This window comes from Corvus brachyrhynchos, unplaced genomic scaffold (assembly GCF_000691975.1).
Source record: "Corvus brachyrhynchos isolate BGI_N302 unplaced genomic scaffold, ASM69197v1 scaffold139, whole genome shotgun sequence".
NCBI lineage: Eukaryota > Metazoa > Chordata > Aves > Passeriformes > Corvidae > Corvus > Corvus brachyrhynchos.
Genome location: NW_008246062.1, coordinates 1,648,522 through 1,665,443, shown reverse-complemented (window position 1 = coordinate 1,665,443; position 16,922 = coordinate 1,648,522). Strand labels below are relative to the sequence as shown.

The window sequence follows — 16,922 nt, the reverse complement described above, 5'->3', positions numbered from 1 at the left end:
GAGAATAAACACCTCATCTCACACCCTCAAAACTGACTCAGGAACAGGCATGCTTCCACAAGAAGTAGTCAAGAATGTGCTTGGAAATAACATACTCGGTTTTCTGGCCTAGAACTCTTAACTATAAACAAATTATTTTATCGTACATGAGCAAGCAATTAGCACATCTGCTCTAATAAAAAATTACTTCATGTAAACGCAGAAATAACTAATCAGCAAAATGAAAAAAAGTAATTTTGGGGGGTGGTGGGATGAGGGGGGAGTGTGAAAGGAAGGAATGATATTTTTTATTTTCAACTTTTTTAACAAATACCAAAACACCTCATGAAATGACTGGCACTGGAAAAGTTGTTTACCCTGAAATATTTACTCATGAACAACACTTGGGAAACATAATATTTAGAAAGCTTAAGATAGTTTTACCAGACTTTGAGGAGAATAAGAGTTTACAGCACTGGAGTTGCCTGTTCCTGATGCCATCTGGGCGCTGTGCTGAGAATTTGTGAACACTAATGCTTGGCCGAAGGTCTGCTGCTGGGGAGCCTCAAATGAGTTGCCTTCTGTCTCTTGGGTAGATGTCACTGGCTTTTGAAGCAGTGTCACCAAATCAATGCTGTAAGACAAAGTGAAATTTGGCTGGAATGAACACAGTGATTAAACTGTACTGACACTGTGGCAAGCACTAACAATACTAAAGCTGCCATTCCAGCAACAGAATTACTACTGATTAACAGTCTTTTCAAACGTTTTTTATCTATCATACAAAAGAGATAGAAAAGAATTTTTTGCCAGCAAGAAACAAACACAAAAAACCCATCCCAATTTGAGTGGATTAACTAAAACATTTTCTAACATAATTTGAGGGACATCCACTAGAAGAACAGAATAAAAAACATATGAATATACTACCTTTAAGAAAGAAAGGAGTGTAACCTATAGACCACCCGACACCATGCCTCATGCAAATCACATCCATATTATGTGGAAAATTTTGCTGCAGTACAGCAGAATCAGGATGTTTGGTACCATTAGCCTATTTAGTTTTTAGATTTCATGTTATCCAACTACCGAAGTATTCATTGCTAAACTTCGGTGTTCTCTCCATGAACATGGGCTAATGAAGGCAGCTGATTCCACAACATCACCAGCAAGGCATTGGAAGACAAAGGCAAGCAAAGGAAGGACAGCAACTGACATTTTTGGTTCTTGACCTTAACCCTCTATCATCAGTAAAGGCTTGTAGCTGAGATGTTTACCAGGAAATTCACCTTTTTGCCAATGCAAGCTTTCATTTATCGTATTTGTCAAAGCACTACATTCTGAACACTTTCTGCATCTACAAAGGCAGGCTTTCCATTTTCTGGACACTAAAGCCAGAGCTTCCTTTTTTCAACAGTAAAAATCTTTTCTTCCCAGCTACTTTTCTTCCTTCCTGTGAGCAGTCCTGATGCAGAAGATGTATTACGCTCACCTGTTTGGTAAGTTTGTCTCCACTTTCACAGTAGAAAATATGTAAGTCAGGAATTCACAGAAACAACAATTTGCAAGCAAGGCTTTTTCCATTTTGAGATGAGTTTGACCAATCTCTGACAGAGTTTTTATTCAATATTTTATGCATGGCAAGCTAACATTGCTTAATCAAGGAGCAGGTTTTTAAAGCATAGAGAAAACATGGAAGAAGAGCTTACCTTTGCCCAGGAGTCACATGATTCTCTGCTGGAACAGAAGATGCAGTGAAGACTTTTGTTTCAGAAAGCTGAAAAAGAGATGGGGGAAGAATTTTAATCCCACACATGCTCACACTTCCCTCTTGCAACAACTGCAGAAATTGCATTTTGGCCATGCACTTTCAAGATAAAAGTAAAGTCAAACTACCATTACAAACAGCTACTCTGAAGCTCTGCTTAAGAAGACGAAAACATGTAGTCAAACTTCAGTAAAATCATCTCCACAGAATCAAGTACCTATTTAATTAGAGGGTTGGGTTAGGAAATTTGACCTACTGAAAACACGCACCAGTATAGAACAGTATACCAAAGTAACTACATCAGTTTGGGAAACAGTTTAACTGAAATACACCAGCAGAAAGCAATTAATGTGTCAGTGTGCAGACAATTTATGACACTATAGAGCAACTCCGATAAATCTTGTTGCACAAGGGTAACACATTGGACTGCTCCCACCCATTTCAGGTATCCTTGCATGTGACATTTCAGCTCCCACCACCAGCAGAGGCAGGTAAGTACAGGTAAGTACAGGTAAATACAGTGAACCAGCACGCATGGCTCTTTCTTGGCAGCTCTGTTAGGAGTGGAAATAAAGACTTTAACTGAGTGCTCTGAGAGCAGAGTTCAAAGACAGTAATAAAATGAGAGCCATGCTGACACTCATGTAACAAGTCAGACCACCCACAGAGGAAAGCTGCACTTTTTTCACCATGCTGTTACAATACAGAGAGATACTGCACAGGCACCTGGGACTTGCACAGGCAACCAGAGGAGCTGGTTGGGTCTTCAGGGGAAAAGAAGGGGTTGGTTTTCTGTTGTTGGATTTTTTTAATAGTTTTTCTTGTTTAAAAAGTAATAGTTGAACAGCTACAACTTCCTAGGGCTAATTTGTTTCTACTGACATGAGTACTTGCAAACCAGAATAGGTCTTAAGCCAGCACAGGTTAGGTTTAGCAAGACAGAGATATGCAAGTACAACATTAATATTTTAAACTTAATTTTCACAAAATCACCCTTACTTCCTTTGGTTTAGCCTTGTCTTTGACTGAAGAGTAACTGACCTATTCAAACACACACACAAAGAGTACCTTCAGAACATGCCATTTGATACAGCTTTTCTAGGAAATGATGCATTTTTAATTGCATACATTGCTAGCAGCCCAGTTCAAAGGACATCACGGACACGAGCCGATTTCATCTGCCATCCCACAGGCAGGTCTACTGAGAACATGTGTACCCCTGAACATGGACATCTGATAGGGATTCTCCTGTGAAACACTGTTGATTTAAGAAGGGCACAGAAGAGATGTCTGGGAGCAAGTCACCACTCAGAGGCAAAGTAAAGATATTTCATATACTCTCCCAGCACCCTCTTACAAGCAGCACATGAGGCCTTGAAGAAATTGGTACTACCACAGTTCCTCCCTCCATTTCTTGCCCTTCCCTTGCTGCCCAACACAATACACTTTAATCCCTCATTTCTGGATCACCTGTCCTGAGATTGATGCTGACAGCCCACAGCTCTATGTACTGACCAAAACAAAGAAAGAACATTCCACTTAAGTACATTTCAGTTAAAAAGGCTGTTCCTCTATTGTTCAGCCCTTTCCCCATTGTGTGTTTTAGTTTAGAGCAATGTTCTACTGTACTTTCTGGGGTGTTACAATATTCCCGCATTACATGGCACAAAGTCAGCTAATGGCACAAGCAGCACTCTATGGTCTGCAATCCCTTGGTTAAATATTAAATTCTTTGTAATGTCAATAGCTTCTTACATTCACATAACCCAGGAAAAGACTAACCATGGCTAAAACACTGATGAATCCCAAAAATTAAGCTAATTAAGGAGGATGTTTGTGACAATGCAAAAACATGCTTGATGTGTGAGAGAGTAAATGTTCTCTACAGATGAACCAGCATGCAAACAAAAGTCTCCAGCTACCAGCTCAGCTACACTGAGGTTTACACTACATCCTGTGGCAAACTCACTGCCACAAGGTCCAATCAAGCACTTAATTCAGGACTCTGCAGAGATTACAGCATTCGTCAAAACACGTGTTTTGTGCTGCAGCTGCTGCAAAGTTTTATTACACAGATGTATTTAGTATTTCTTAGAAGCAGTATTTTCAGCTCCTAACCAAGCCATTTAGCTCGCTGCACACTACACTCACAAATCTTTCACTGAGGCTCTGGTATTTTCCCAGAACTGAATGAATGGTTGTGAGGCATTTGCCGGTGCTGGCCTCACAGCAGTATGTCCTCCATCTGCAGTGAAATGCCCGTGCTTTCCAGCTCCTGTTCCTATAATAAAATCATTCTCCAATCACCAAACAGACAACACACTTGACAACTAGCTACCAGCTCCTAAAGGAATACAGGAATGTTGAGGAGAAGAGGAAAATATACTCCAGCATCCTTGAAGAAATTCAACATCAACAAATCAGAAATTAAAAAAAGCTTATTACTGTTTTGGTATGATGTAGCAAAGGTAAAAAAATTAGAACAAGTTCTCATGCTGCTTCCTGGTAAAGAAACCATTTCCACCAAAACACACTTTCTCTTTTTTTTTTTTTCCTTCCTTTTTTTTTTTTAAGAAGTGTTGCTGCTGTTTCAAATAAACTAGTACTACTAACACTACAGAAAATGTTTGCCATTACCCACTTTCTGGCAATTTGTATTTATTCTATTTCCCTCCTTTGGATAGTTTCTGTAGTTAAACTTTACATTCTTTAGCCAGGAGAGCATGACCACAATTTTAAGAGCAAAATCCAAAGCCACCTACAGTACCTCAATATTTGCCTAGTCCTTCATTGTTCATGCCCTGAATATCCCTTAAACAAAATACAACCTCCTATTTTCACCACAAGCAGTTTCCATTCTATTTAATAGCAGGTAGACAACCTATTATACTTGCTCAATACTCACTACAAAAGATAAGAACCAGACAGGACTATTAGGTCACAAAGACCTAATTCTTCTCAGGTCAAACAACGTTAAACTTCACTCATTTGCTCATAACTTTTATCTGACTAGAGAACACCACATTTAAACAGAAATATTCTTCAGAGAAACACCTGGTCTTTTCCTGCAGACAGGAAATATATCAGCTTCCTTGATTCTTTTAATCAACAGTCATGCCCCTAGAACTGTTTGTTATACACTTAAATGCATGGATCCATTTTCCAGACAGAGGTTCATACTATACCTCTGCTAGACTAAAACCAGAATCCATCATATGCTCCTAAAGTAATCCTTTTCAGATTCCCTAAACTAAAATCTCCCTTCTTAATGACCTCTTTGATCAGTCATTTTCAGCTATTATACACAATTTTTCATCTGTAAAAGCAATGAGAAATTGGATTTGGTCCTTAAGAATCAAGTTCAGAAGCATCCACATACAGAAATAACTCAAGAATGATTAAGAGATGGGGAAGAGTGCCAACAGGCAAAAAGACTACAATAGGAACTTCTAGATAGAGCATCAGCTCATGCTGAGCTGTTCTTTTTCCATCATCCCCTACAATCCTGAGAACTTTTCAGTTGCTGCTTTCCAGAAACCAGGCCCTTGTTCTTAAGGTGTGTCTGTGTTCCTATAAAACAAATGGATATTTGGCTATATGAAAGCATTTTTCACTGGGACAGCTCAAACGTTGCAGAGGTCCAAATCTCTCTGCATGACTGGCTTACTTTTAAATGCTATTCCAATACCTTTTGGATTTCACAAACATTTTATTAAGCAATTGTTTTAGTTTTACTTCCAAATCATTGATAGAGTCACTAGATGGCATCTGGCCCAGGACTGGGGCGCACTCCTACAAAAGCCCACATTCAGTAAGGGTCCTTCTGTAACAGATTTATTTGCCAAAATTTGCAAGGCGGATTTCAATGCACTAATGTGTTTGGTGATAGAATACAATTATTTTTAGAACAAATGATATAAAATATTTTCCTTTTTTTTTTTTTTTTTTTTTGTTGCCTGTTTTGGGCTAATGTATCTGCATCTTGGCATTTTATTCACTCTTTCTGAATATTAGCAGACAAACAACTTTCTCCTAGGTTACAGGGATTTTTCCAGGATCCAAAATGAATAAAAATTAACAATGGCTAGAGATTTCAAAATTCATTTGCAAATTATTCAGCTCTAGTAACTAATTAGAACAAATTCCATCCCTAGTCAGCATTGCTCAGCACCTCTCCCATACTACAAATGTTGTATAGTACCAGCATCAAACATGGGTGAGAACAGCCCATAAATTTCCACCACCCCTAGCCCTTAGTCCACCTCTAGCACATACTGAAGAAACTGAGGACAGGTTTAAAATGTCCGCTTTTGATGACATTAACTGATACAGAAAACCTAGGAATTTAAGAGTTTCTTTCAATTATCTCGAAAGATACACCCCCGTCACCAGGTAAGGATGGAGTTTTCGTATCAGTTACATGACATTTTCACACATTTCCAGGAATAACACTGACATGCCACCCTGCAGGGGGAAGCAAGAGGGATGATTTCTGAGACAATCTCTCACTCTTATGAAAATAAACTTGAAATAATGGGTGTTACTTCAAATACTTAGTTTTTGAAAACAACACAGACTGAAGAGAGTAAATAATCAATTGGTATATCCAACAAGTTGCACTTACATCTTCATTCCAGTCTTCTGCTGTCCATTCTTCTATTGAGTTTTTCCATGCTCCTATCATAATTGGGGGAAAGAAAGAAAACAGGTTCAAGTTAAAGGCACAACACTGTGTTTCAATCTTTCTGCTTTAAGAGCAATCCTGTTTTCATTATCAGTGGAAAACAAAGCAAGGAGATGGAGGTTGGACATATACTTGGAAACAAGGGTGTAAGCTCAAGGAAACTGGTCTGCAAAATTAAAATTTTGGGAGGGAAACACTACCACTCCTCCATTCCCCTGCCATTAATTTCTGGTTTCAGCAATTTCTTAGCCACTGTGGTACCAGACTTAATTCGCATGAATGCACATCTGCACCCAGCAATTAATACCAAACATTGGAAGAACTTCCTCCTGTGGGCCCAACAACGGTGAGAGGCTCCTCACCCCTGCCACAGGATCCCCTAGTTTCATGCACAAATGCATACAGAACAAAACATAACCACAGCACCTGCTCTGATATCCACAATCCTACTTTCAACACATTCAATTTCAAGACCCAAGCCTGTGGGGACTACTTTCCAACCTGTTATCTCACGCTTCAGAGTAGAACAACTCCAACTCCTTCCCCTGAGAGAGCAATTTATCTTATAAATAATTCTTACAATGGCAGCAGGACAGTCTTTAAATTTCCATTGTAGCTAAAAAACACTTCCTGTAACTTGTGGCAGAGTTGATTTGGAAAACACTGGAGCATGCAGAAATAGGAAAACTACAGAAAACAATCCTATGGATGCAAAAACCTGACCCCTTCTATTGGAAACTGCAGGTAGAGACATGCAAGAGCAATAAAAGGACTTAAGGCCTTGACCACCAGCAGAAGTACAGGGGAGGTTATCCCAACAACAACCAGAGCCTTTGTGTAAACTATGCAACCACGAGCAAAGAGAACACCAGCACCAAAGGTAGTGCCACCAGCACCGTGGATCAAGTACAAAAACAAAAGGACCACTGCTTCAACCACCTCCTTTCACTTAACCAGGAACTGTCTGAGATGCATTAATACAGAAATAAGCCCCCCAAAGACAGCATCAAAGCCACCTGGTGTAATGCTAGCACTGCATTGGTGCTTCCTCTCGTACCCCGTGACACCGCAGCAGGTTTTGGCAGAGGAGGGTTGAGCGGCGCCAGTTCAGTCAGGCAAACGGGGCAACCATGAAGGTTACACACAGTGCAGGAAACAGTGGAGGCTTATACCTTGGAATCCAAAATTATTTGGCAGGTCCTGAGCAAGGTAACATCCACCCTGCGTTGGCTCTGTGGAGCAATACAGAGTTGCCTGAAACATCTCATTGCTCACATTTTAGCAAACAGCCCCTAGCCAGGGCTGATGTTTTTACAAATAACCATACCCTGTAGCAAAACTACTACAATGCCTCAAATTTCTAGAGTAATCCACACATTTCTACAGAAATTTTGAAAAGGAGGAAAAGTCCTTTTAGAGGAAGAGTTGATTTTCTTTTCCTTCCCCTGACCAGCACAGAACCCCTCCCCCCCAGTATTTCTTCTTTGAAGAAGAAATACAAGTATTTGCCCTGCTTGTATTTATCTCTCATAAGCCAGTGCCAGGGTCTGTCTCTAGAAGACAAGCCTTTAGAACACTAAAACAGAGCTTGGAGTCTGATAAAATAAACTCTAAAAGAGCTCAGATACATCAAGCCAAACACTCAAGTATTTTCCACCACCATTGGAACCAAACCTGTTTGGAATAATATTTGTGATGTTTTCCTGAATTCAATTTAAACAATTATCTCTTGTTCCTTCTCATAAAACTAATTCTGAGAGTTTATTCTTTTAAATACTGTGTACAACCCTTCACCCTTTTATTAGCTTACCCAAGCTGCCAAGTTAACTAGTGTCATTTACTAACACTCTTCCTTCCCAGCTCAATCCTTCCAGTCTAAGTTATTTCAGTACTCTTCTCTGCACTTCTCAAATCCATTTTGAATGTCTTCCTCCTATTGATGGGATTTCTAAGTCAGATCTTGCAACAGGCGCATCAATTTCTTTTTAGTCCAAAATCCACCTTGGCATTACTGCAACTCATGCATCCTCTTCCCAATCTTTCCCCCAAGCTTTGCAAAGCATCACAATTCAAGAGTTCTCTGTTTTCCATCAAAATAATGCTTTGTGTTTTCAAGGATCCTTGTCATATCTGCTTCAACCTAGATGGTTATTTTTGACTCTTTCCTGTTTCTCTTTGTAACAAGTTCAGTTTTAGAAAGTTATCAAGACAATAAAAATACACTTCTTGATTAGTCTTCAGCTATTTTCCTCGAATTCCCATCTCTTCCTGTCACACTACTTAATTTTTTACCCTTTCTTTGAATAACCATTGATATTAGCCCCAAAATAAATTTAACTTGGTCTATGTCAAACTTATGTACTAATTCTTTCCTTCTGGATTACATTTGCATTCTAGAAAGATTTGAAGGTTTCCTTAAAATGTTGCTTCTGACTTTTACCGCAGATATTAAAAAAAAAAAAAACAAACAAAACACAAAAACCCCACAAAAACAAAAACCCAAACACCAACTTCCTTGTACCTTCCAAAGAACACAACTGTCCCTCTTGAAAGTTATCCTATAATTTATTTTTTATTTCTTGTCATTCTTCAGTTTCAGAGTAATTTAAGGCTGTTCATAACTAAGATAACAAAGGAAGTTTTTCAGTGAAACTTATGAAACTCTATCAAAGTAGAGATGTGAGTAAATTACCAGAACACAAGGCCATTTCTAAAACCAACTTTGAGAAGTGAGAACCTCCAATAAAATTCGTGTATAACAACTGCTGTAATTTGCGCTCATTTTCTCCCCCTGCCCTGTACATTACAAAAAATGTAAGAGAGGAATCATGCTGCTCAAGTTTATTCCCTTTTGGAGGAGGATTGGTCATTTGGTTTCTACTTATCTGTCCCTTCTCTTTGCCTTTCAGCTGTACATTTTTTCTATATAAATTAGGATGCAGGAAAACTGATGCTGTATTATTTGGAATACAAGTAGACTTAAACATTATGAACTATTAAAGACTTGGCCTTCAGTTCAACCAACAACACTAAATTTAACGTCCGAAGAACCAGCTAGCTTTTCTACTGCGTTACACAACACTGAACCTAGAAATACTATTCAAGTTACCATGAGTCCTCTTGCATCTGCAAGAATTCAGGGCATGAGGTTCTAGGGCACTTTCAGAGTACACACAACAGAAACTACATTTTGGAAACAAATACTGTATTTATTTTCAATGAAAATATTCATTTCCCCAGCACTGGCTAAAGGAAGAAATATTTAGTAAGTAACTCGGAACATCACGAAGAGTTTATATTTATATGATGTCTTCAGACAATATTTTGATAAGCAAATATCTCTTATTTGTCTAGGCAGTTACCCAGTTATTTCCTCTTTAATGTAACTGCAGATGAAAGACACTAGTTTTCCAAGTAGCTAGCATGAGCTAATATTGTTTACTTTCTTTTTAGATGAAATAAGAAGTGGGACTGGGTAATGAGGAATAAAGAGAGGGATTTCCTTCCTGTCCTTCCTGCATAAACTCTTACCAGACATCTATAAAGCCCACTGCAAGCTTTATAGCTTTCCATACACATAGAGCTCCCACATTAAAAATTTTAGTTTACTCCACATTGGGAACTTAACTGGGTCAGTTGGTTTGTAACTAACAAAATAGCACTGTAAATTTAGGTGGAAAAACCTGCAAATTAGTGTTTGGGATTAACAAGTCAAATCATGCTCAACTTTGTGCCACCTACTTCCAGCCCCGTACCTTGTGTGTCACTTTTTCCCCCTACCACTGCTTCTGTGTTTCTTCCCAGCAGTTTCTTCTGCTTTAAAATTACGCCCCCAGCTGCAACTTCCTCTAAAAACCCTCAAGACCCTTTCCATCACAAGGCTGAAAGTGCTACCCACTTGGACAAAACTAACAATTCAATTTTAAAGCTTGTTCTGTCTGAAGTGATTCCTTTTGGACCAGGGACTTCTTTCAGACATTCCTAGAGCTTGTCTAAAGAAGCAACACCATAAAATAAATCATTCTTTAGAGAGACATTTTTGTTTTGTCACTTATGGTGCCTTTTTCATTTGAAAGTAAATTAAGATTAGCAACAAAAAGGTACTTAACACCGAAAAAAACCCATTCACACTTACCTAGTTTACTTTAAATTTCCGACAACCAAGTATTTTGCAGGAACTCCCCATAATGACACTCATGCCTTCTCACACCTTCTCCACACAATGCTTCCCAAATTTCCATGCATGCCTTAGGCTGTGTTACTGAAATCCAGTGTGGTTGTCCGTGACATGCGCACAGCAAAAATGAGCTTGGCATCCAAACAGAAATTCCAGATACCAAAACTGAATTTCCACCACTCTGTCAGCAGCACACCCCTTATGGTGACACATTCATACTATTAGAGGGATCTGTTTACCCACACCAAGCTACCCTTACTCCTGTGCAGAATTCTTCCATTACTGAACACTGAGGAGATGCCTACAAGGACAGAGGCTGCTGTAACAGAGACACATGGAGGTTATTCTGAGTTAGCAGGGAGGGTCTCAGAACACTTGGGTTCATTTCAGAAGTGGAGCACAAGTCGTATGTAAGCCACAACCCTACAGCTTCAATCAGTAGTAACAAACCAGTGATTCTCTACCTCTGACCCAGTTTCCTTGTAGCTTTCTTGCAGATCTTTCTTAATGTAGTTAACCTTATAGCTTCCACAATACTTGTGATAACATACACTGCCCCAACAACAACATAAGAATCCCCAGAGGAATTTTCAAGACATTAGGTATCTTCCTTATTTGAAAAACTAATGTGAGTGAAAACAAAAGGTGCATTTCTGTTTGTGCTACAGCACCAAGTAATTTAAAAAGTAATTCCTTAGAAAGATACCATATTTGGCAAGAATGCTCCCATTAACAACCACCAATACACTCAAAGCCACTCTTCCACACTGGATCACAAGGCATTCGGAGTGACAGGCCAGCTGCTTAATAAGCCTCCCTAAACTCTGAGCCTGTTGTTGTCTTCTCTTGTTAAGCAGAAAACGGCTTGTTCAGAAAGCTGCCTCTCAAGTGGCTCACAGCAGAGCTCAACAGAGCACACTCTGCCCTTCAGGATCAGCTTCCACACTTGACACACGAGCTGATGAAAAAATCACCTGAGTAGGTTTCACCAATGAAGAGATCAGAAGAGTTACCCATTGCTGCAGTTAAAAGAAATTCACTCAGTGGTTCCCAAGTTAGGACAAAAATATACATGACTTTCTCCATTCTAACACAAGGCTTCCTTTGCATTCATCTCCCATCACAGAACACAGGAAGCAGCAAGGTATCCTATTTTTCCCATCACAGATAAGCAGGCTGCTCTCCTCATTTCTGAATCACCATGAGACCACTGGTGCCAAATGGTTCCTTTCTAAACTACATCAGTCTCTTGCCTTTAGCTGGAAGTGTGTACTTCTCACTTGAGACTTCATACAGAAACACACAGCTGCCTTGATCTTCAGACAAGTCAATGGCTTTCTGGCTTCCATTCCAGTGCCTACTTGTGCTTTAGTTAATAATTTTTCTCTTCAAAAATGTCAGATCTTGGAACTCTCCTCCATCCCAGAGACTCACATCTTTCCACTTCTGCATTGTGCAGGTGGGGCTTCCAAAGCCATCCCAGTGTCACTGAATGAATTCATACTTGCAAACCTTTTCTTTTCCTTTTCTTCTTAGATATTCACACCCCATTGCCTAAGGTTTGTGGACCAATCCATTCTATGAGGACTTACGCTCCTTAACTACATTAAGTGAGATCTTAAGCAGTATTAAGTTATCTAAACAGTTCTGTACATACAAGGTTCTTCCAGTGACTCTTCAAATTCCTTTGTCTCTCAAGGGTTTGTTAGCACTGTAATAAAAGAATTGCAAAATGCCTCCCGTCATTCTCATTAGAGAGACACTCAGGCTCTGCACATCAGCAGCAGTTAAACATCAACTAATACCTGTGTCACAAGAGACGTATACAAATTTTCAGAAGTTAACTGAACACTATCAGAACAGTTATTTTAACTGCAATTCGCTACAGGTCTTCATTCCAATCCTTCCACTTCTTGAAGCATCTTACCAGTTCCATCATCTGCATCATTCTGACCAGTCTCCCAAATCTCTGACTTTGTCCCAAAGCCATCAGTGGCAGAAGACTCCGTATAGTCTGCAGGATTAAATGTCCTAGAGTTTTGAAAGTTAAGAAATGGAAGAGAACACATGGGTCATTCATGAGCACAAGTGTCATAATTTTTAGCTGAAGTTGTATTAGATTTAACATCTTGATTTCCACATAATTTATCTTGATAGCTTTTAGTTTCAAAAAAAAATTTCTTCTGCAAGCAGACAGATATAAAAAAAGGGAGAAAAGAGAAGAAGAGATAGAAGTGAAGAGACTGGTAAATAAAATTCCTGTAGAGAAACTGAACCAAATCAATTCCTGAAAAACCAGTTAACAGCATCCCTGTTCCTCCCAGTATTATAGAGCATTAGTTTATACACACAATGATAAGACTCTCTCAACTGTTAAGTTTTTCAGCAGGTGGCTGACTGATAAGTAACCAGTATCATGTCCTTTCAGAGCACCACACCTGCACAAGAGTCAGAACACCAGTAAGGTTATTCCAAAGTGCTCTGCTGACTGGTTTTATAGGGTTTTTTTTTGTTTTTATTGGCTTTGCAATGCCAAAATACAGAGATGCAGCTAAAAGGTAAAAAAGCATTATTGAAGGAAAACCTCTTTCCAGTTCATCATCTGCAAGTATGAACAAGAAGAATTACTAAAGAAGTAGAACAAGCCTCCAGTTCATCATGACATCATTAATGTTGCATGAAGTGTCATAAAGGCAGACACTGAGTGAAAGTAGTGGAGGCTACATTCCTATAAAGCAAGTTATTCCAACAAAATTGAGAGCAAACTTTTAAGTTGCTGAGTAACTTCTTCTGAATCTGTTTTAAGGTCCATGTGAGTCCAAACAGCTAAAGCATGAAACCTCAATAACAGAACAAAGTTTAGAATCGTCACTTTCAAGTTTCATATAGAAATTGCATGCTCTACCTTACACTGAAATAAATCTGGTTTTAAATTGACCTAAGACTATATGCACCACACAACTTTCAGCCTCCAAGGCACTATGTGGCTGCTACTGATCGCAGGTATGGTTCTCCAAGTTTGAGATACTAACACTGAGTAGACATACATTAGGTTTCCACAGGTATGCCTATATAGATACACTGGTTTAAGACAAAAATGTTCCAATCATCATCTAAGAGATCTTTCAATTTTTGCATCCATATTGGTTTATCAAACATACAGTAATATCCATATATACAGTGGCAACATTGTCAATTAATATTGCCACTGAGTTTGATCCTTGCCAAAATCTCTGCTCTTCATGTTTCTTACCCCATGCCTTGGGCTGAAAACCTCCCCGCTCCTCTCCCTCTGCCACGTCCAAACCCTAGGAGAGAAAACACCATTTAACAGCAACAGCAGAGGAGCCACCAGTCACTCGTCTGTCACATTAAAGAATGCCACAGTTGAACAACAAAACGACCATAGTTGAAGTTAAATATCATTCACTTCCCAAATTCCCACACAGAATTTGCTTCCCTAACACACGCAAATAAACCATGGTTAACCTAAGACCGCGCATTTCAGTAGGACCTGCAATTATTCGCCAGCTTTTCTGTGTCTGACGAAGTAGCTCCAAATGCTATTAAGAGAACTCACCTAAACACTCATCCCCAAAGACTGCTATTGCCAAATTACTAGACACAGTTGAGGATTTTGTCCCTACTGTCTCATTCTTGCCTAAGATGCTCTAGAAGCCCAGCCTCTCCAAGCATCCTGATCTCTTAAGCAATTCTGTCACTCCTTATCTGTGAGAAAAAAGTTGAAATACTCCATTTGCTTCCTTCTCTGCTTCAGACCACCTGTCTACCCTCCTGTGCTTTTGTCAACCTCTGACCACACATTCCTTCTGCGCCCCCCCCTTAATCACACAGGAAAATTACCCAATTCAAATTACTTAACTTCCTTGTTATCATCCACCAGAATATTCATTTCTCTTTTAACAAAAACAAGTATTTGTTTTCTCCAATTTTAAATACAAGTCTCAGTTTATGAGCTTCTTAATACAATGAATGGTGTAATTTTTGCACATTGCATATTGTCAACAAGGCATGAAAATTTTTGCATTATTCAAGAATAAACAAAGCAAATGTCTACAAAAAGTGTTACCAACTATTTCTTATATGTGATATATTTCTGCATAGATTTCCTTCCCCCCCTTTTTAGGGGTTTTATGTAAGGCTTTTCCAGTTTGTTCAGGATTTTTTGAGAAAGGCTAAGAATATTACTTTGTATTACAAGAAAAGGAGGTCAAGAGCCTCACTCAGAGAACAAAACAATGTTTATTTTAATGACAAAATTATGTGGTAACTATAAGTCACCAAGCAACTGCAAGTTTACCTGAGCACACAAAAATTATAATCCTAAATCGCCAATACACTGGTGTCCATAGATCAGAATTACCTATGACAGGCTGTTCACAGTCGCATCAGAATTACTCCTTACTTTCCTTACTACCTAAACTGAACAAGAGCAGTAGCTCCCAGGACATGGTAACACCAGTTTATCAAGGTTCTACTTTAATGACGTTCTGTTTCCTGCTCTCACCACTCGTTCTTTCCCTTACCCCAATTCACTGTCCAAGTATTAAAAGACATTTCTGGACCAACTTTTTCAAGACTTTTTAGAAGCATCAAACTAGAGGAAGATTTTCTGTTCAGCAACACAGCATTTTGTTGGGACAAAAACATAGAATAGCTTAAGTCTGATACTGACCAACTCTGTTACCACTACATTATTTTGCTCTCTTTTCACAACTGGCTGGAGAGAAGGCAGAGAGAGGTTAGGAAAGAAGCAACAACTGCTGCAACCTGGCATTCAACATCCTTCTTCACCGAGCCCATGTGCTCTTTGCCATAAAAAACAGTGCCCCAAACCCTGCTGTACCCAACTGCCTCCAACTTGGCCACTGAATCTTGCTGCTCAACCTACCTACTCTACTGCTATCCTCTATAGAAGTCAGAGCACTCTGGATTATCTTTTTGTCCAAGTTTTTTTAAGCGTAGAACCAGCTACACAAGTTTACCTGGGGATATGGTAGGGGCCATCATGTAATAAAATTACTTTCTACCACTATCAATACAGCATTAAAGACCATTTACAGAAATTGTACAGAAACAAGATCAACAATTTTCTGACAGCCTGAGGTACAAGTCCAATTGGGAGCTGTGAAACACACAAACAGTCAACCAGAAATAGTATTGAGTGAGACAGACATCAGGTACAGAGATAACTGAAATAGCTGTCATGAAAGAAGAAATGGATTTTAGAAGAGGAGGTAAGTCACCCCAGTATCTCAAGTGCAAAAGCCTGAAAGAACAACCTTAGCATACTGTCTTGGGGTGACTTTATGTGAATCTCCTATCACCTACTCTATGCCCATACATGAATCCTGTACCTTTCTGTGCCTTTAAAACTGAGTCCAAGGGAAAGAAGAAAAAAAAAAAAAAGGCAGGTAAACTTTTCAAAGCAGTTTTGTGTCCAAGGACACAGAGATTGCTGCTGCTGCAGAGTGGAGGCAAGCACCTTCCTGCTTTTCCCAGCTCTTGGACCCTTTTCTTGGAAGAGAGAGACAAGGAGTTAAACTCCTTTGCTTCCCTGGGACTTCGGTTTCTTCTTCTTCTCTTCTGGACTGTTCAATAATACCAGAACACAACGGGAGACCCTACACCGGTTGGCCCTGAGGGGCCCACGCCGAACAGCCAGCTTCAAAGAGAGAAACCACACTCACAGAAAGAAAATTTGAATCTGAAAATCTGAAAATTTACCAGGGTCTCTCCACAGTGAGAGGTTTTATTATTTAGCATTATTATTTTCTTTCGCTTGCATGCACCTTACTTATCAAATAAATAGCTTTTTTCTTTTGACACACACTAAAGAGATGTTGTTTTAGCAAGCCAGGGATATATAAGATACCTTCCCATAATGGGCACAATAAACTACTAGCTAAAAACATCAACAAAGACTTCGAACAATTTTAGAAATTGCAAAAAAGAAATAATGCTGCTCCTGAAGTTCTATGCACAGTCTTAGGCTACTAGACAGCAAGGCATTTTTTATACCACATCACTTTGCAAGATAATCTGGAACGTGACTTTCAAGTGGATTCCCTGAACTTCTTAATGATGTGTCTATCTGTGCTTTCTGTCAAAACTCAAATTAAATTAAGTTTTACCAACAAATGCAAAAAAACTTTTCTAAGGCAAAAGGAAGTACCAAACCAAAACACTAAATTCAAAGCTAGAAAACACACAAAAAATTAACTCAAAATTTGGGACAGTGAGTGCTAACCACTGCAATACCACTTAACTCAGACATGGGATCTCATACACCA

The 16,922-nt window shown here is 39.1% G+C and overlaps 1 protein-coding gene across 5 annotated transcripts in view; it reads right to left on the bottom strand.

The window, feature by feature from the left end:
• UBAP2 (ubiquitin associated protein 2) overlaps positions 1-16,922 on the bottom strand; it is a 75,570-nt gene that overhangs the window by 39,796 nt on the left and 18,852 nt on the right. For 3 of the 5 annotated variants that reach the window (XM_017746584.1, XM_017746585.1, XM_017746586.1), the window contains exons 6-11: positions 13,862-13,916; positions 12,536-12,639; positions 7,604-7,663; positions 6,372-6,424; positions 1,689-1,756; positions 424-613 (exon numbers count right to left, since the gene is read on the bottom strand). In XM_017746584.1, coding sequence (XP_017602073.1) covers positions 424-613; positions 1,689-1,756; positions 6,372-6,424; positions 7,604-7,663; positions 12,536-12,639; positions 13,862-13,916 — 530 coding nt within the window. The remainder of the gene's footprint in view (positions 1-423; positions 614-1,688; positions 1,757-6,371; positions 6,425-7,603; positions 7,664-12,535; positions 12,640-13,861; positions 13,917-16,922) is intronic. The other 2 variants (XM_017746587.1, XM_008643012.2) reach the window with 1 other exon arrangement.